General features: G+C 41.4%; 1 protein-coding gene across 1 annotated transcript in view; it reads left to right on the top strand.

The window, feature by feature from the left end:
• The window catches only part of LOC149222802 (uncharacterized), a 103,147-nt gene that overhangs the window by 11,151 nt on the left and 71,757 nt on the right, over positions 1 to 20,239 (top strand). Inside the window, exons 2-3 of the mRNA XM_089387681.1 lie at positions 2,590 to 2,763; positions 2,858 to 3,042. Coding sequence (XP_089243807.1) covers positions 2,590 to 2,763; positions 2,858 to 3,042 — 359 coding nt within the window. The remainder of the gene's footprint in view (positions 1 to 2,589; positions 2,764 to 2,857; positions 3,043 to 20,239) is intronic.

Genomic DNA, 20,239 nt, shown 5'->3' with positions numbered 1-20,239 from the left:
AACATGATCCGACATTGACCTTGGCTCAAGATGAGTTGCTCTCTGCTGCCTCTGCGCAGTCCCTGCGTCAGCCTACGTAGTGATGCGTCCCACAACTCAGACCAGCGTATCTCTCGGTGATCAACCGCTGTTTGGAAGATCGATTCTCCTGGCCTCTGGCTCCCACTCCAGCTTCTGGCATTGAATCACTGCTTCTCCCCAACAAAATATGGATTCCCCTTTGAAGCATTACACTGCCTCTCTTCTTTGCGCTGCCTCTCTGTGGCACTCACTGCCTCTCTTCTTTGCGCTGCCTCTCTGTGGCACTCACTGCCTCTCTGCTATGTACTTACCGGACTGGAAACTCTCCCCTCAGCCTTACTATCCTTGTCCCTTGTGAAAATTCCTATACTCAAGGAACCCCTACTACAACAAAACTGAATTTACTTCTCCTACTTGATTTTAATATACATTATCAAGTTATTTTCTGAAAATACTGAAGTAAATTACTTCTGTAGCCTACACCAATTTAATTTGATTACATGAAACAAGAAACTGAGCAAAGAACAAGATGCATGGGACACTGTTATTTTTGGACAAAATAGTCCCCGAAAAAACCCAATGCGGGGAAACTGGTGCAAAAACTCTGAGGGTTTTATATTATTAAGCAGTGGTTTTGAATACAATGTTGGATGCCCTCCTAGCAATCCAGTTATAGAGAAAAATATCATGGCGGAAAACTGAGTGAGATTACCTCACTTCACCCAACAGTTTTCGGCTGATTCGGCAACAGAACTGGCTAACCCTGACTATCTCTGCGTTGGCCCCATAACATTACTTTAGTTTGCTTTAAATACTGTCTTGCACAAAATATACCTATTAAAGTGAGTGTATTCATGATTGCAACCAAACGTTCTTCGTTCTACATATGGAGTGGGATGCTGCACATCAAATGACCCTTATTTGACCCTCCAAATGGCTTCAACACCACTTATCATCATTCTAAGCAAGGATTCCTTCTTTAGCTTCATTCTTCACCACTTGTCATGCCTTGGGCTTCGTCCATGGTAGGGTGTTTTTCTCGTTTGGGCTTTGTATTGCTACATGCCATTCTTTGAACCTCTTGTAATATGGGGCATTCCTCTTCTAGGGTTATGCTTGGTATTTACCTCACCATAAATCATACCTTGGATACTTCTTTAAGTAGGGCATTCATCCTCTAGGTTTGCTTCTTTGTCACATCCTCCGTCTATGTGGTCTAGGGTCTTGGGTGCAACCAAGGCACAAGGCTCCTCATTAATTTTGCAAACAAAAGATAGTGTAAATCACGTAACTACAACCTCTAAATTGGTGTCAAGTATTCCAAAGTGGAACCTCATGGTAAAATTGTCTCCAGAAAAGTCTCCATCAATACATCCCAACTTCCTGTGTGCAACTTGTGACTGCCACTGAACTCTGAGGATCTTTTGATCTTGTGAAAGAAGAAAGGTCCATGACAATGTGAAATGAACCATGGATTTTCAAATGATAACATGGGGGAAGTAAATCTTGTGATGTAATGCTTTTTCTTTGTGCCCCCTATTCAGCTTTTGGTGGGGGCGAAAGTGGGGGGGGGAGCGTGGCTTGTTAGAATTATGGGTGTAATCTTCACATGTGACCAAGGTACACTCACGTATCATTAATGTGTTTCTAATCACGGCTAAGGCCATTCTTTGATCATTCATTATTTTTTATTGTAATACTAGGGAGTGGTTAAGGCTAATATAGTCAAACTTGTACATGTAGGCTTATTAACCCCTCTTGGGGTTAGTTGTGCCCTACTTGAGCTGTATCTAAATACACCACAACTCATTGGTATTGTCACATCTTCTTATTTCCTCAATCTGTCTTATAAAGTGTTTTATGCCAAAGAGCACCTACACCTTTGGTGTTCTCTTGTGATTGGCCTTTTTTTTGTTTATAAGCAAATGTGCATCACTTGTGTAGCACACTTGTGCTTGGCTTTTTCCTATCTCTAGTGCACTGGGGTTATCTCTCTAGTGCACTTGTGACTGGGTTATTACAGAATTTGGGTTTATCTATGGTTCACTCAATTCTTTTGTTTTCACATGTGAATTTAACATCTTAGAGGCTTGCCTTTTACTAAAAGGTTTGGTTGTAACAACATGGCAGTACATATCCTTGAGACGCTTCTTTTATGATACAGTTCTGTCCAAACTTATAAATTTCACTTTTGTATTTTGAAAGGAGTTCATATAATTACAAAAAAACTGAACTTACTGGATGCATGGTGCAGTCAATTGTTCATAAATATTTTTTACTGAAAATATAAGACAAAATGCTTTAGAAGGCAGTTTTATGACAAACAAGCGTACAGATAATGTCATTCTTATTTCATTGTTTAAACTCATTAGGTTTTGTAAGGATTTCCGGTTGGATTTGTGGTTTCTTGTCATTCCGTTTACCATGCCCTCCCTCCCCAACTTCCTCTCTCTTTAGCCTGACAAATTCGTTTTAAAACCCAATTGCACATTAGTTATATTTTACATGTTGGAATCCAGGAGATTAACATTGCAACGGTAATTTTTAAAAATATTTTATCCTTCACAGGACGAGCTCTTTGTCTTGCTTTGGCAAAGAAAGGTGTTCGTATGACAGTTCTTGATTATTCAGAAACATCTGGAAAAGAAGTTGTTGGTGTTCTGGAAGAAGAGCATGCCAATTTCTATCGAGACCTGGAAAAGCCCACAGCAGCATTTATTAGATGCAATGTTGCTAATCCAGGTATGGAGTTTATTACCAACTTTTTCTGTTTATATATTCTGCCTTCAGAAAGTGATATCCTGATTTTTTTTGATACCTTGGTAATTATGTGCAGAGGACCTTGCATCTGCTTTTGTGAAGCATTTGGACACATTTGGAAGACTGGATATTTGCATTAACAATGCTGGTGTAGCTGATGATATACCTTTTGTTAAGGACAAGAGTAGTGATGGAAGTGGTCCATGGAGGCGCACTATTGACATAAATCTAATGGCTGTCATTGACTGTACTCGCTTGGCAGTAAGCTTATATAAATGACCATTTTCTCTGTTGTTGTAAGAACATGCTCTCAGCATGAAAAAAATTACATGGATGATACAACAAAATGGCATGGTAAAATGACCATGTTAGAGTTAATGTCCATTTAGCATTAGGGGCCATGAACATTTTTTTGTCATTATGCTTGTTTAATGGTTAAAATAAAAAGATTACGGGACAGGGTGCATGTTACTGAATAAAAGGGCAGCAGATAGGTTGACACCACAATGCACAGCAAGGGATAGATCTGAAGCCACATTGGCACAAACCAAAATTCACCCCTTTACAAGTCACGAGTCATCATGCATGGCCTTGCAGAAAGGCCAACACCAAACCATCCCTGCACAACATCTCAGGCAATGTGCAACGGAGTAGCACATGCCCAGAGCAAAAAAACGAGAAATCTCTCTCCCACAGACGCACCCAAAGCACAAGAAATTTAAAATAGAACACAGCAACTTCCTGGTAACAATGATAGGCAGCCATAAAGTAGCCGACTCACAAGGATAGGGTAGCAGACCAATGCTTCTTCACAAGCTAGAGACCAGCCAGAGTGCACATCCATAGGACCTTGTGACCTATTAACTAGCTGCAAGAGCGCAGGAACTAGTCTGTTAGTGATTTCTAGCACCCAAAGAATGTTGACAAATTGATAGGGTAATACTGTAAAGGACATAGAGGATAGAAACCCTAGCCACCACTCCCACGACCAGAAACAACGAAGCATAGACTGTGCATAGACAAGGCAAAGGTATCCACACAGAGATGCATTGCCAATGCCAGGCAGAATTGATACCTTCAACAACAGACTCCATAATACCATTCATAGCTGGTCTAGAGTTTATTCCACCAACATCCAAAAGAAGTACAACTTGACCAAATAAATCCTTAACTGAAACACATGGGTAGAATAGAAAAACCAGCATGGAAGTGCAAACCATCAATGGACCAAGCAATAGCACTATTTGACTATGTCCAAGAGCTCTGTAATGTTCCAAACTTAAATAAACAGTGATATGCAAAACAAAATCGATTTGTGACACAAGAAATAAAAACAATCAGCAAATGCTTATTAAAACTCCAGAAGTGAGAACCAGCTGAACCATTTTATTAATAAAATGGAGCAAGTACAATAATATGGAGAAATGCATCTGGACTTGCCTCAAGAAAAATATTGACAGGATCCATCTGATAAAACAATAATCTTGAAGCTGGAAATAACTGCTTCTCTAATGCTCTGCGTTGTCCGTAGAAACTACACTGCTAGCTGGAAAGGAACTGCAAGAAACCCCATTTATGGTGTTCAGAAATTATTGAAACTTTATATCTAGGATCCTTATAAAAAATCCATAAAAACCCAGAAATGGTTTGGGCTGAATCCAACTTCCCAAATTCGGCTTCCAATATGCCCTACGCAATCCCCAACATTTCTGCACTGTCTGCTGCAAATATATGGCTGAAAACTCCACCTTCAGTGCTTAGAAAATTATGAAACTTTATATCTGGGATCCTTGCCGAAAACCCAAAAAAACCCAGAAATGGTTTGGCCCGATTTTGAACTTTCAAAATTGACCTCCAATATGCTCCACGCTCTCCAAGCTGCTCCAGAAAACGGCCTGCAATAAACCCCAATGAAATCCTCCTCCAATTCTCATGAAAATGCAACAATCACTTCTCCAAATATTTCCCTTAATGTCCATGGTAAATTTCAGCCTCAAGGACTTGTACTCTACCCTCCACGTGAACACCTAGTTTTGCCTTTGCGCTGACCCAGGGAGTGCGAAAATCACCCTGCGAAGTATCAAACTCCTCCAGCGCCAAAAACTTCTCCCAAATGCCAACAATCCTCCTATGCCTCCTCTCAGAAAAATCCTTCACCCAAACTCCTTTGCAAGAAGCTGCAAGCAAACTCGGCCTCCTCTTCATTGCGTCCTCTAGTAATATTCACCACCTAGAGATGGCTGCAATCGCTGTGAATTCAGAGATCCTCCTCCTGAAGAAATGAAAGAAAAGTTAAAACCTTCCTAGGGTGGCACTCGAAGTCCCTCGAAGAAAGGGTGAGCTCTTCGCTTGAAGAACTCGTGTTGAACAACAAGTGACTCGGCGAAGCAGCTTGAGCGACCAAAGAGAAATCGATTTACCAAAAATGATGAATCAATGAGATGAGGTGATTTGCCTTCCTTATATAGATTTTATGGAGCACTTTTCCCTCCAATTTGTCCTCCATTGTGGGCCCTCACTTAACCACCATCATGCAAAAATCAACCACCTCCATGCAAATCGAACTAGGGAGTGCGTAACTTAACTACAACACAAATAACTTTTCCTAAGTCTAATCTCCTAATAAAATCAAATGGGATCCACTAGCTCCAAAATTGGCCCCATAATACAAAAATTAATCTTGTTCCAAAATGATTTAGGAAGGGACATGACAATCCTCCCCTCCCAAATGTTGCTTGTTCCCAAGCAACTTCGGTGCTGGATGCTCAAGTATGTGCTCGCCCTCCCAAGTAGCATCATCATCCGGCAAGCTCCTCCAATACACCAAAAATTGTTTGTCCTCAAGCATTGCCTGAACAAACGCTCTCTCTGACTGTGGATCCCCACTGTTGCTACAAACTTCACCAGGGTTCCAAATATGCCATTAGATCATCCCTGATTGTTGTACTATCCTATAGTGAAGGAGTCCCTTGATACCAGGATCCCAAGCCAACTTGATCAACGTCAAATACCCCTTGTTCCACTCACTATCCTGCCAGATAGGGACGTTAGAACCCCTATGTCTACTGCCAAAATGTAGAGCATCTTGACGATGCGAAACTCCATCCAAATCCTCATGAAGTTTCCCTACTGAATAGTCCATCCCATGCACTCTGATTGTGGGCCCCTAAAGATATAACTCAATCCCCATGCGAATGAGGCCTCTCATGCATGAGCTCCTCTTGCAATCCTCTAGCTAGGCATCTTGCCATGCTGATGAAGTCTCCCACGCCATCAACGAATCTGTTAATTTTAGGTATGTTCTATGCTTAGAGCAATTTATTTCAATTTTCACAGTTAGCTCCATATCTTTTCCATATTAGCGATCACATCAGCATTAAAGTAAATTGCCGATAGAACATAAACATAAATCGCGGAAGACAAGCCAAGACAAGAGGACATAAGATGTGGTGCTAGCCAAGGACAAACCCTAATGTGGGGAAACCCTTGATCAATTCTTCTTATATGTTCTTCAATAGTTCAACAGAGAGAGAGAGAGAGAGAGAGAGATAGTACATTTACAACAGAAGTCAACACTTTGACTTATCTAGATAAGAGCATAGATCATCTCTAAGAAGATGATACATGAGATCAGTTGAAGACATGCTGCTTCAACTAATTCTCCAAGGTGACTCCTTCACCTATCGTTGTGCTGCATTTCGTCATCATGCTGCACCATGCTGCACCCATCATCACTATGTTGCATCTCATCACGCTTCATTAATCATAACTGTACCCATCACTGTACTGCATTGTGCCATTGCTGCACCATGTTGCCACGCTGACCTATGTGTTGGCTGCACCTTGCTTGCTTGTTGTCCTTAGCATGCTTATTGTTGCATGCTAGTTGTCCCTTGCATGCTAGCTGTAACATTGCATGCTTGGTGTATTTGCTGCTAAGTACCATACAACTGTCCCAATGTTAGTTAGCTGTCCCTTGCATGCTGCTCTCCCTCGGAGACAGATGCTTTGGTTGTTTCGGCAATTCCCGGCAGTTCCGGCTATTCCCAGCAGTTCCGGAAGTTCCGGCTGTTCCTGGTAGTTTCGACAGTCCCGATAGTTCTGGCTTTTCCGGCTTTTCTGGCAGTTCCAGCTTTTCCAGCAGTTTCGATTTTTCCAGCAATTCCGGCTTTTCCAGCATTTCTGTCTTTTTTAGCAGTTCCGGCTTTTCCGGCAGTTCCGGCTTTTCCAGCACTTCCGACTTTTCCGGCATTTCTGGCTTTTTGCCTTCTGGATTAGGGCAACGTTATTCCTTAGGATCTTTCCTCCTACTAAAACCCAAAGACAAGTAGAGAGAGGAAGAGATCCCAATTGTGTTGAAATGACTTGAAGGCCACCTCTATTTATACTAAAACGTTGAGCACATGTGGGGTTTATTTGGTCGCTGGCCGACCTTGACAAATTGTCTTATAACGCAAATAAATTCATAACTCCATGAATACTTATCGGAATCGGATGATCTTTAGATCAATCTTACACCTCTCAATGAGAGGGATCCAAGAAAAATATCATCTGCCATAAATAAGATGACCCACATGGAGTTTGGCCCTAGTTGCCAATTTTAACAGAATCATGGAAACCAAATGGAAGATCTGGATGACCCTCCCCTGTAGAAACCCGCTCAAACCTGTTATGTTAGAATCCCCTACCCGTCGTAGAAGGAACCTATCCTGCTGACTTCGTGACACTATGGTAATGACTGACTTCTTAGCATGCTCATACCAGAGCCTCCTCTCCCATAAATCTCGGTCATAATCTATGCGATGATGGAGGTTAGGCCAATCTTGCCAAAGCGACTCATTAGTGTCGGCACCTATCACTCCATGGCTAGCCCCAATACTGAGCAACAATCTGCCTCGTCCTATGGTGAGGACTTCAGTGATCCCCCATGTGTCCACTTGTGAATGAATCAGTCCGCCTGTCATCCCAACCATGCTCAATGAGGAGTGGAGTATCCCACCAATCCACTGGATCCCTGGATCCCATAACCATACTGGAGGTCCAAAACCCCCAATCCTCTTTGCCTGCCATTGTGATATGCAAAAAAAAACGCTCCCTGCCTTTTCGGGAGCGTTTAGTCTTTTTTGCAAATTTTTTTTTTTTTGCAGTATTGTTCCAAATGCAATTTTTTTTAAAGAAACAAATAAGTTAAAGAATGAGCTCCTTATCTTCATTTTCATCCTTTTACATAAATTTTTAACATTACCATGAAATGACTCAGGATGTTTGAGAGTGGTTCCGACCTCATTGGATTTCATATGGAGAAAGTAGAATTTTATATTTCATTCAAAATCCAGCAGACTTATCAGTTTTTCAGGATTTCAGGATTGGGGGATTGCAATGTTTCCATTGAATTTTGTCATGTATTAGGGTATGGAACTCATATTTAATCAAGAGCACCAATCCCTCTATGTACCTTGATGTTAGTGACATTGGTTGTCGAACTCCTCTATCATGACCCTACTAAAAATGTATGAAAATGTATGTATCACTCAAACAAAATTTTGACTTGACATGCTATGCTTTTTCTATCTTATGTTAATGCTTAGAGGGTGATATTAATGACAAAGATCCCTATACAGATACAGAGGCAATGACAAAGATACCTCTGGATATTAATGCTTAGAGGGTGATATTAATGACAAAGATCCTGATTTTCCAACAAGACTAAAAAATTAGACATTTTTCGTGGTGGCAAGAGGCCCACGCATCAACAATAGATAATAGATTTACTTGTCTTTTCTAGTTTCTAGTAGTTTTTATAACTATTGACTCTTTCATATTTATTATGATATTTTTTTGAACAATATATGACAATTTAAGTTTGAAGTTGGCAATTATAACTCATTAGTAATGAATTATGAATATGATGCTTCATGAAAGTTGAAATTTGTTTCATTTCATTTCATTTCATGTTAGATATTATTTGTTGTAATGGTTACACTTAGCTTACAACTACAACATTGGTGATCGATGATGATAAATGTTATATATTGAATTTTGAAAGCTTGAAACTTTAAGATTGATGAATCATGAGACTCAATATGTTGTATGTTACTAACTTGTGGACATGGTTGATGAAGATTATAACTTCTAGATGATTGTTGTTATATGGTTCAATCTATGTTTTTTTAATGTTTTTTATATCTAATTCATCATTCTACATGTTTTTGTTGACATATATGCATCAAAATATAAAAAATATATATATTATATAAAAAACGCTCTGGGATTCGCTCCCAAACCGGGAGCTTCTGAAAATGTCGCTCCCGCACCTGTTTTTGCTCCCGCTCCCAAGTAACACTGGATATGTTGCTAGTTGTTGGGACCCGTTTGTGCCCTGTCTCTACCTCATGTAGGTATCTAATAGGTAGGCACCGAGCATCAAGAACCTGTGTCGCGAATATCCAACTCCTTCGTGCCTGCCAAATCACACAATGAGATCTGCTATCCCAACTCCTGATGATGTGCTTGGGTACTGCCAGAAGCCTAGGCATCATCCTGCCAACAAGGACTATCGTCCTTTGCACCTCATACTCACCTAACGCCTCAAGTTGTCCAGCTGAAAAAGCACCATGTAACTCCCTATTGGTCACCTCCCCAAGTGTGAGCCTATGGGTGGAACATATGCTACCTCGACAATCAACCATGCCATCCCTAAGCTTGTATTCGTCAACTCGTGCACCTACCAAGTGCCTCAACTGGAGAGTCTCATCCTGACTCATGACATGAGGTGTCTCATCCAACTGCCTAGGAGGAGCCTCCCAAGCCCTGTTGCCTGAATGGAGAGTGTCAAGGGGCAACAAACAAACACTCTGCAACTGTAAACAACACTGAAGGAGGATGGGTACGATCAAGAGTCCGTCGGAATGCTCAAGAGTAATCCTATGGACAACCCCCTCTCTATCTCGGATTTGCTGATAACCCCCTTGAAGCCCTATCTCCACTAAACATGGTGTCCCCAGATGCTCAATAGTGTCCTCATCGATCCTAGGTGGGCTGCATCCAATGGTACATGTAGTGCCCCTGCCCATAAGTCTCTTGGGAGGCAATGCTCTAAGCACCCATTGCAACACATCATCTGCCACTGCATACCCACTAGTATCGCCACACTCCTTGACATGTCACTATAAGCTGCAACCTGTCTTGGTACACCACTGGGTACTCCCGGTTACAGCTTTACCATCTTGTATCGTCTTGTGTCCCACCTGTGTCACTGCACCTGTCACTCGCATGTACTCAACGTGATGTGAAGCACTCCCACTCCACAACGCATTCCAACATACTACGACACACCCCCATGCATCTCCATGCCCATTCGCAGACCACTGCTCCACCCTAGATGCTCCTACCGACCCTTGGATGTGATGGCCTAAAGATGTGTCCATATGTGTTGGCCCGCACCTGACCTGTATCATCACCTCCACCGTCGCATCACCATGCTCTCCAATGAGGGGATCTCCCCCCGAAATCCTCCCTAAGGGACCCAAGAATTGAATCTCCCTAGGTACTAGTAGTGATTCCACCACTACTCTACCCCTCCATGTCCTTTGTTCCCCACACAAATGTGAAGAATCCCCAGCTCCATACAAGGCACTGTTTGGTGACCTACCAATTCCACCTCCTTCGACAAACTCTTTCCAGAGTATGATGCTCATCCTGTGATCCCATGCACGACCATCATTACAAAAGGACCCAGGGAGTTTGTCCATAAAGTGGTTGGCCATTGGTGCTAACTAAGTCTCCCCTAGCGAATGTGTGTGCTCAACTGTCAGGCCAACTACACCACCACAGTCATAGTCAACCGACATATTCGGGGAATGATAGGTAGTTCCAGCTGGATCCTAATTCTAGTATGGGCTTAGGGTATCCCTAAACCCTGAAAGCTCTTGTTGAGCTTCATGTCGGTCCACTACCATCTCCATAGCCCACTCCACCAGGTACCAACTCAGAATCTCTCACCATCCAACCCCAAGAGAGGGATTCAATGTACGAACTCCCATACATAGGACAAGCCCTCCATCCTGCGAATGCTGCACCTTGTGTCCCTCATGTCGCCTCATCTCATCAGCCTGGTCAACACATAAAATATGTCGAGGTGGCTCTGCCTCTCCCTCTCTAAGGTGCAAAGGTAAACTACTGACGCTACAAGCCCCATCTATGTATGTTTGAAGAGGGCTTCTCTGATGCTCTAATGTGCACTCTAGTTGTACCATTAGGGAATCCAACCGTTCCCTAACGCGAGTCAGTTTGGCTGCTGACTCGGGACAAACCACTCTCATGCCCTCTAGCTCCTCTTTTTGCTGTAGAATGGCCTCTTGTACTGTTGTGGCCTCCTCTCTCAATGCTAGAAGGTTGGCTTGGAACTAATGAAACTATCGTGGGTATCTATCGTCCGTAGACTCAGTGACAACTTTGGATAGCTCAACAACTATCAACATCTTATCCATGGGTAGCACCTCCTCAACAGATGGCTCTATGTGTGTAGGCTCTATCCTCTCCGCCAAGATGTCAACTGGGGCTATCAAATGTTGACGTTCTAAGTCTAACAATTAGAAACCATCCATGCACTTTACTGATTTATTCCTACCTACTTGTTCTGTTAATTAACAAGTTATTTACCATGTAAACACTGAAAATAAATACAAATGCATGCTCAACACATTACAGATTATCAACTGAAGGAAAATGAAACAAGCTCACAAATGACATCGTTATTTTTGGACTAATGTCCCTGGAAAAACCCAATGTGGGAAAACCGGTGCAACTATCTAAGGGTTTTATTATTAAGCAGTTTTTTGCTAAGTACACTAGGTGCCAAATTGGCTAACCCGATAGAGATAAAAAATCTGGCAGCAATACCTCTCTTCGGAAACAGGTATTCAGAAAGCCTGCTCCACGAAATCCCTCTCCAGCACAATCTGAAGCTCAGCGTCAGCCCTGCTGGCCTCTGCGTCAGCCTACTGAGGCTTTGCGTAGCCTCTCTGGCTCTCTGCATCACTCCTGCAGCCTCTGCGTGGATGACGCAGGCCCTTTTGGCTCTGCGCAGTCTCTGCTGCCTCTGCGTGGCTCCCTCTGGCTCTGTGTCTGCCTCTCTCTGCTTCTGCGCTGGTCTCTCGGCACTGTCCCTGCCTCTCTGCCTCGTACTCACTGCCCCTCGCTGCAACTAATCACTAATTCTATCTCTCTTAGCAAACCCCGCTCTAGAGAATAGAATGATTGATCACTCTAGTGTATTCTCCAAGTGACCCTCAAGCCTCCTCTTATACTTTTCTCGTTGACAAATCAACGACCGAGATTAAGTCCCTAATCGACGGCTAAGATTAGATCTGGCTTGATCCATGTCTTTTGGACCATTCTAACACAGTTTTATATTAATTCACATTAATATTTTAATTTCCCTAAGTTTAGACTTAGGGACTCCATTAAAAATATTAATTATTTTAATATTTCCCTAACTGTTTAGAATCTGCCCAAACCCTTTCTAGGTATTGGAGATCTCATGTGCCCTAACCTCTCCACCAAATGTTGTCGCTAGAGCACATTCGATGCAACCCCAAATCAACATCAAAGAGGTATCTAATAAAGGTGACTCTTGCACCACACTGGGTATATCGATGTGCTTCTCACCATCCTATGGGCTCTTAGTGTCATGCTCAACCTCCTCCTCAGGCTTCTGATATCTAAAGCCAGGTCTCCACCAACAAAAGCGCCCCCTGGTTTCACCCTCTAATTGTCCTTGTCCTGCCTGCTCCTTTTCAGGAGATCTGGTGCTCTGATTTTGTCGAATTTCCCCACATGATGTAGATGACTGCACCCCCACGGCCTGTTCACCTCTAACGTCTCTATTGTAAGGCTGAGGATGGGTTTGGTTTGTCACCCTTCTCAATTGGGCCAACCTCTCATCGTCCCAATGAATTCTACCCCAGAATTTTTGCATACTGGATTTCCCTTAAGCCATGGGTTTGTTTCCGGTTTCACCGATCACTGTGCACTCATACCCAAAGCTTCCATGATCTTCTAGCTAGTTTCCCACAACTAGGTCAAGATCATGCTTTGATACCACTGTAATGTTCCAAACTTAAATAAACAGTGATATGCAAAACAAAATCGATTTGCGACATAGGAAATAAAAACAATCAGCAAATGACTATTAAAACTCCAAAAGTGAGAACCAGCTGAGCCATTTTATTAACGAAATGGAGAAAGTACAATAATATGGAGAAATGCACCTGGGCTTGCCTCAAGGGCAATCTTGACAGGAACCAGGTGATAAAACAATAATCTCGAAGCTGGAAATGACAACTCCTCTAATGCTCTGCGTTGTCCCTAGAAACTACACTGCTAGCTGGAAAGGAACCGCAAAAAAACTCGTCTTTGGTGCTCAGAAAATGTTGAAACTTCATATCTGGGATCCTTGTCAAAAACCCAAAAAAACTCAGAATGGGTTTGGGCTGAATCCAACCTCCCAAATTCGGCCTCCAATATGCCCTACGCAATCCCCAACAATTATGCACTATCTTCTGCAAAGATACGGCTGAAAAATCCACCTCCAGTACTGAGAAAATTATGAAACTTTATATCTGGGATCCTTGTTGAAAACCCATAAAAACCTAGAAATGATTTGGCTAGATTTTAAACTTTCAAAATCAACTTTCAATATGCCCCACGCCCTCCAAGTTGCTCCAGAAAACGGCCTGCAATAAACCCCAACGAAATCCTCCTCCAATTCTCATGAAAATGCAGCAATCACTTCTCCAAATATTTCCGTTAACGTACACGGTAAATTTTAGCCTCAAAGACTGATACTCTACCCTCCACGTGAACACCCAGTGTTGCCTCTGCGCTGACCCAGGAAGTGCGAAAATCACCCTGCGAAGTAGCACACTCCTCCAACTCCAAAAACTCCTCCCAAATGCCAACAATCCTCCTATGCCCCCTCTCCAAAAAATCCTTCACCCAAACTCCTCTGCAAGAAGCCACAAGCAAACTCGGCTTCCTCTTCACTGCGTCCTCCAGTAATATGCATCACTTGGAGATGGGTGCAATTGCTGGGAATCACACTAAGATCCTCCTCTTGAAGAAATGAAAGAAAACCTTCCTAGGTTGGCACTCGAAGTCCCTTGAAGAAAGGGTGAGCTCTTCGCTTGAAGAACTCGTGCTGAACAACAAGTGACTCGGCTAAGCAGCTCGAGTGACCAAAGAGAAATCGATATTACCAAAAAAGATGAATCAATGAGATGAGGAGAGTTGCCTTCCTTATATAGATTTTGTGGAGCACTTTTACCTCCAATTTGTCCACCATCGTGGGCCCTCACTTAACCACCAATATGCAAAACTCAACCACCTCCATGCAAATAGAACTAGGGAGTGCTTAACTTAACTACAACACAAATAAATTTTCCTAAGTCTAATCTCCTAATAAAATCAAATGGGGTCCACTAGCTCCAAAATTTGCCCCATATTACAAAAATTAATCTTGTTTCAAAATGATTTAGGAATGGGCATGACAAGCTATGTAGGCCCAAGCTATGTACCAAAGGCATGGGGCTTCACTCTTAGCCACTTGTTTGAATTCCATTGTAAACAAGGGAAACCCTATATATAAGATTAAGGTTATGATCTTCAATGCGTCAAAGTGTGCTTTCTCTAACTACCACTTGTACTTTTGAGGGGAAGAGATAGAGATCACCATGGCCCATACTGACTTGGGTGTTTTGTTCTCAGGGGCTCGGTTTTGTTGAGACATGCTTTTTAGACTTGGCTTAACAAGGGAAATGGCTCCTTTGCCTACTTGAAAGACAACGTATTTAGAGTCATTTGTAGAATATTTTGTCCAAGATGCACCTTTTGGACATGATCATCATGTTGAAGAATGTGGCTAGTGTCGGTCTTCATAATTGTATTTGATGAAAAGAAAGAAAAAACAATTTTATTATAAAAGAAATTGACTTATTAAAACATGGGTTTCATGCTTGGGTCAATGATTTTTAGGTCAAAGCCTCCATTGAAGGCTTCTAGGTTTTGTCTTGAGTCAATAGAGTCATTGTCATTTTTATTAGACCCTTCTTGGACTTTTGTATCATGTAAAAAGAATCATTTTGTGAGTCAAAAGAGTCATTTGTCACCTCCACACCAAGTCAACCCTATCCTCATGAAGTCGACCTGGATTAGGGCTATTTGACCTAGTAGAAAGGCTATATACAAAGGAAATTCGACTCATTTGAAGCACAAACTCAACAAGTTTGATCTACAAGAGAAGCAAAACAAGAAGAGCAAAGTTGAGGAGAGAGAAGGAAGAAGTTGTAGAAGTCAAGGATTGAGTTTTTGGGCATCTCTATCTCACACGTGCAAAATCACTGAACTGTTGTTGGGGCCAAAATTTCTAAATCTACTGCAGGTCCAAAATTCTGAAGTTGGGGGCCGAAAATCTATAGCTGGGGGGCCAAAATTCTAGATTGAAGTTGCAACTGAGAAGTTGACACTTGGAGACTTTGGTAGGGATCATCTATTGGAAGGAAGGGTTGACTTGGTGATTAGAGGAGGTCTGTGTCTAGGTCTAAAGGGTCTTGGATTGTCTCATCTTGATTTACTAGTGGAAGAGTTGGACTGGGTTTTCCCCTAGATAGGGGTTTTTCCCTGGCTGAGTGCCTACATCTTGTGTCCCTTGTTGTGATCTTCTTTGTTTGGCATTTGTCTTGATGAAAGGAACATAATAAATTGAAATAAGAACTAATAAGAAGAAAAGAACAATCACAAGAAAATGTCAAAGTCTAAGAGAAATCTACCTAAAGAACCTAATCTATATAATGCCCTAGATTTCTCAACACATCAAGCCCACAAAATTTTATAGTTCTAAGGTGTGGGGGCATAGTGTTGACACCTAATCCTCATGATTGGGTGAATATAATGTAAATAGATAAATAAGTAATATGAACAGTCATTGGGAGATGAAGTGAACAGTGTCTCCCTCATGTATATAATGAAGACCTACCTGAAGGAATAAGATACGAATCAATTTTTGGTTGAGGAGTTACTGCCTGGTCTGACATGGTATCAGAGCCAGCTCCCAAAATAGTTGTAACTCCCACTGCCTACTGCTCTCTGTCCACTGCCTACTGCTCTCTGTCCCCTCCACAGTCGCTGCTGTGTGCTGTACGCTGGCCTGACATGCATTGAACTATCCTAATGAACTCCTGCTCTCACTCAGAGTTATTCCTACTCTGCCTTCTATCCGCTGAATGCATACAGTTCTTTGCTGTACGTTGTACGCTGCTGCCAAAATTCTTTTGAACCATACGCTGGTCCGTTGAACTGTTTTGTAATAGTGAACCCGACGTGAACACTGGGCGCTCCCTCCATACGCTGCAATCAACTACCAGGAATCAAAGAGAGTTTTCAGCTATCCATGCTATATGCGACCAGCTAATATAATTATGTAGTTCAAGGACGAGATTGATCCATCATGTCAAATTGACCTTGGTTGATGGAAATTCTCCTAATTTGAGTTCTGTGGCTGTTTACTCTTGAGAGCCGTAAGAAATTTTGTTTATTTATAGAGCTGTTTGGCTACGCATTAATTTATGTGAAGGCTGTGGAAATGAATGTGACAGGTGCGATGTGTTTTTTGCAAAGGGCTGACGAATAAAATGTAGCTGTTTCATATATATTATATATACGCTGCTCCCTCCATATAAACGCTGTTTCATAAACGCTCCTGGTATTTTTAACGCTGGCCTGACATGGAAAAGGTGCCTGAGTCTGCTGCGTGAATGATGCTGGTATATACGTTGAAGTTTTTCACATAATGTTGGCATATACTTTGAAGTTTTTGGTATATACGTTGAAGATTTTTTTGGCATGTAAAATGTGTTAAAAGCCACGCGCTGAATGTACTTTGAACGCTGTTTAACAGATGGAATTGTATTGAGCCCTTTTTTGGTACGCTGAGTGCATGGTATTTCATAAGTATTTGAGACATGCGTTGAGATTAAATTGGTGAAGACCAAATTCCGATAGCTTTGCTGCCTTTTCCATGTAAAACAATTCAAGAACGTTGCGGAAAAATTGATGAGGAAGAGATTTGAAATTTTTTGAGAATGCATAGCTGATCTTTGGAAAATGTTTTATATTTTCATTAAAGACAAAGATAGTACAAAGCCCTATATGGAGAGAATGTCCTTTTGAATTGTAATTTTTAAAAATTACCACCAGAAGTACAATTTTACTATATATTGGTAGAAGTATTTTTCTATGAGTAGAAGTAATTTTTACAGAATGCATTCAATCATATCCATGGTGGGAATAGTTCTCACTGGCAAGGAGAACTATCCTAAATGGTCCCAGTTGATAAAACACACCCTCATTTTCAATGAGTTGTGGAAAGGAGTGTGTGTCGGAGACAGAAACAATGAACCAATACAGCCTACCTCAGACAAAGAGCTCGTCATTTGGGAAAACAAGAACAACAAAGCTTATGCATTAATCGCAACATCTGTAAATGAAGAGGTGAGTCGCCATATTTCGTCATTTTCAACTGCCTTTGAAGCCTTACAAAAGCTGAAAGAACTCTATGACTCACATTCTGCACTTGAAGTTGTTCAACTCATGATTAAACTCTTCACTCTTGAACTGCAAAATAATGATCCTCTTGCTCTTGCATCTGAAATAAAGTCTATAATGCATGATATCAAATCCACTAAGGTTGAATTGGATATTCCTCTTATTGCTTTTCTCAAGGCACTTTATCCTACTTACTACAATTATCTTGAGTCATTGCAAGCAAATGGAAATATCAAAGATATCACCTTTGACTCTCTTGTGAAAAAATTTGCTGAAAGAGAGAAAGCTTTTGGAAAGAAGACAGCCCCTGAATCTTCTGAAGAGGCTGTGTGCCTTGCTCATAAAGAAAAGCATCCTGCTCAAGATTCTTCAAGAGGAAGAGGTGGTCGAAGAGGAAGAGGAAGATATTTCAGAGGCAGGGGGGGCAGACATTCTCAAGGAGAAAAAACAGATTTACACTGCATTCGCTGCAAAAGAAATGGATCACATGATGCCTCTACATGCAAGCTACCATGGGACAAAATTGAGCAGAAAAGAAACCAACAGAAAGGTAAAATTGATGATACAGACAAAGGTAAAGCACCTAAATCCGCTCACTATGTTGTGGCACAATGTAATATTGGAGTAAATGAAGATTTATTTGATGCTTCACTTGCTTCTTGGAAAAATGATTGGTTGCTTGATTCAGGAGCAACCTGCCACATGACTCATAGAAAAGATTTTTTTGAAGAATTTACTGGCAATGTTGATAGAGCAGTATACTTTGCAGACCAATCAAAAATCAAGCCATCAGGGCTTGGCACAATCAGGCTTAAACAGCCTGGTCTTCCAGACTTTCTTCTGCATCATGTTCTATATCTCCCACAACTCAAGAGAAACTTGTTGTCCTTGGTCCACATCCGCCAGCAAGGTCACTCCATTCATATGTTTGATGGCAAGCTTGAGGTAAGAAAAGCGTCTGACCACTCACTTGTCATGAGGGGAATAGAAGAAGAAAGACTTCTCAAGTTGCAAGGAACCTCTGCTCGTGCACAACATTTCTCATACAATTCTCATCATGAAGAAGGTACACTTCCATCAAGTTTATTATGGCATGCTAGATTTGGACATCTGAACTATGACAGCCTTCGCTTGTTGAAGAAAAATGGTGTTGCTGGTTTGCCTACAATTCCTAGGAAACTTAAGCAATGTGATGCTTACATTTTAGGAAAGCATAGCAAACAGTCTTTTCATGATTCACATACAAGAGCACATAGAAAACTTGAACTCATTCATTCAGATTTATGTGGTCCAATGCCTGTTCCTTCTGCAAATGGAAATAAATATATGATGATATTTATTGATGACTACACCAGAATGTGTTGGGTTTATTTATTGAAGAACAAATTTGATGCTTTTCAAACATTCAAGAATTCTCATAAATGGATTGAAAATGATGCACAATCTCATATTGGGTCTATTCGCACTGATAATGGAAAAGAATACACATCAAATGAATTTGAAAACTATCTTCGCCAACATGGGATCAAACATCAAATAACTGTACCTTATAATCCCCAACAGAATGGTGTAGTTGAAAGAATGAATAGGACAATCTTAAATATGGCACGATCCATGCTCTTCTTCAAAAATATAAAGATAATGTTTTGGGCTGATGTTGTTCTATGTGCTGCATATATAAAGAATAGATGTCCATCTAATGCTATTAGAAACAAGACTCCATATGAAATGTGGTATGGACATGTTCCTTCGGTAAAGCATCTCCGGGTCTTTGGTTCCACCTGTTATGTCTTGATACCAAAGGTACATAGAAACAAACTTGGTGCTAGAAGTCGTAAATGTATCTTCCTGGGGTATTCAAACACCTCCAAAGCATACCGTCTCTATGATGAAGTAAATAAAAAGTTTGTTGTATCTAGAGATGTAATTTTTCTTGAATCATCCGAAACTGACAATGTTGTTGAGCGGCAACTTGATCGCTTGGATAGATTCGCAAAAGCAAAATCATTTCAAGAATTTGATAATCAGATTCCACATCTTGAAGGGGGGATTCCTATACTAGATCAACATGTGGAATCTTCTTCTGAAGAACACTCTCCCCCGCATGAAACTCCAACAATAGATGATCCTTTAAGTGATGTGATTGATAGAATTGGGAGACTCAATCTTGATTCAGTCCCAACTCAATCAACGGAGCAGCCTGGACCATCTGAGAAAGGTCCCCCAAAGTGGCTGACAAAGACACTTGAAAGTGTTCATCCTGATGAGGTTGGAAAAACAAGAACTAGAAATTCAAACCGGCAAAATGGAGGTGATGTGGATGACTCTAATTCACCTGTTGATATGGATGTTTCTTATGATTGTGAATTGAACTTGTCTACAGATTTTGAACCAATTTCCTTCAAAGAAGCTGCTTCTCGTGATGAATGGAAAGAAGCGATGCAAAAGGAGTATGATGCCCTCATAAAGAACGACACTTGGAAGTTGGTTGATCCTCCATTAGGAATCAAACCAATTGGCTGCAAGTGGGTCTACAAGAACAAGTATAAAGCTGATGGCTCACTTGACAAGCACAAAGCTAGGCTTGTGGCAAAAGGTTTTGCACAGAAGGAAGGGGTCGATTATGAAGAGACTTTTGCCCCCATAGCAAAATGGGCTACCATCCAGACACTCTTTGCCCTGGCAGCTCAGAACGGTTGGAAAGTCCATCAAATGGATGTAAAAATTGCTTTCTTGAATGGAGATCTAAAAGAGAATGTTTTTATGTCCCAGCTTGAAGGATTTGTTGTGAAAGGACATGGACATAAAGTATGCAAACTTGTGAAGTCCTTGTATGGCCTCAAACAAGCACCGCGAG

Source organism: Pinus tabuliformis, chromosome Q, assembly GCF_031772625.1.
Source record: "Pinus tabuliformis cultivar Carrire ecotype Pingquan chromosome Q, CPIR1, whole genome shotgun sequence".
Taxonomy (NCBI): domain Eukaryota; kingdom Viridiplantae; phylum Streptophyta; class Pinopsida; order Pinales; family Pinaceae; genus Pinus; species Pinus tabuliformis.
Note: the sequence above shows the minus strand (reverse complement) of the source record. Positions and strands in the feature narration are given on the sequence as shown.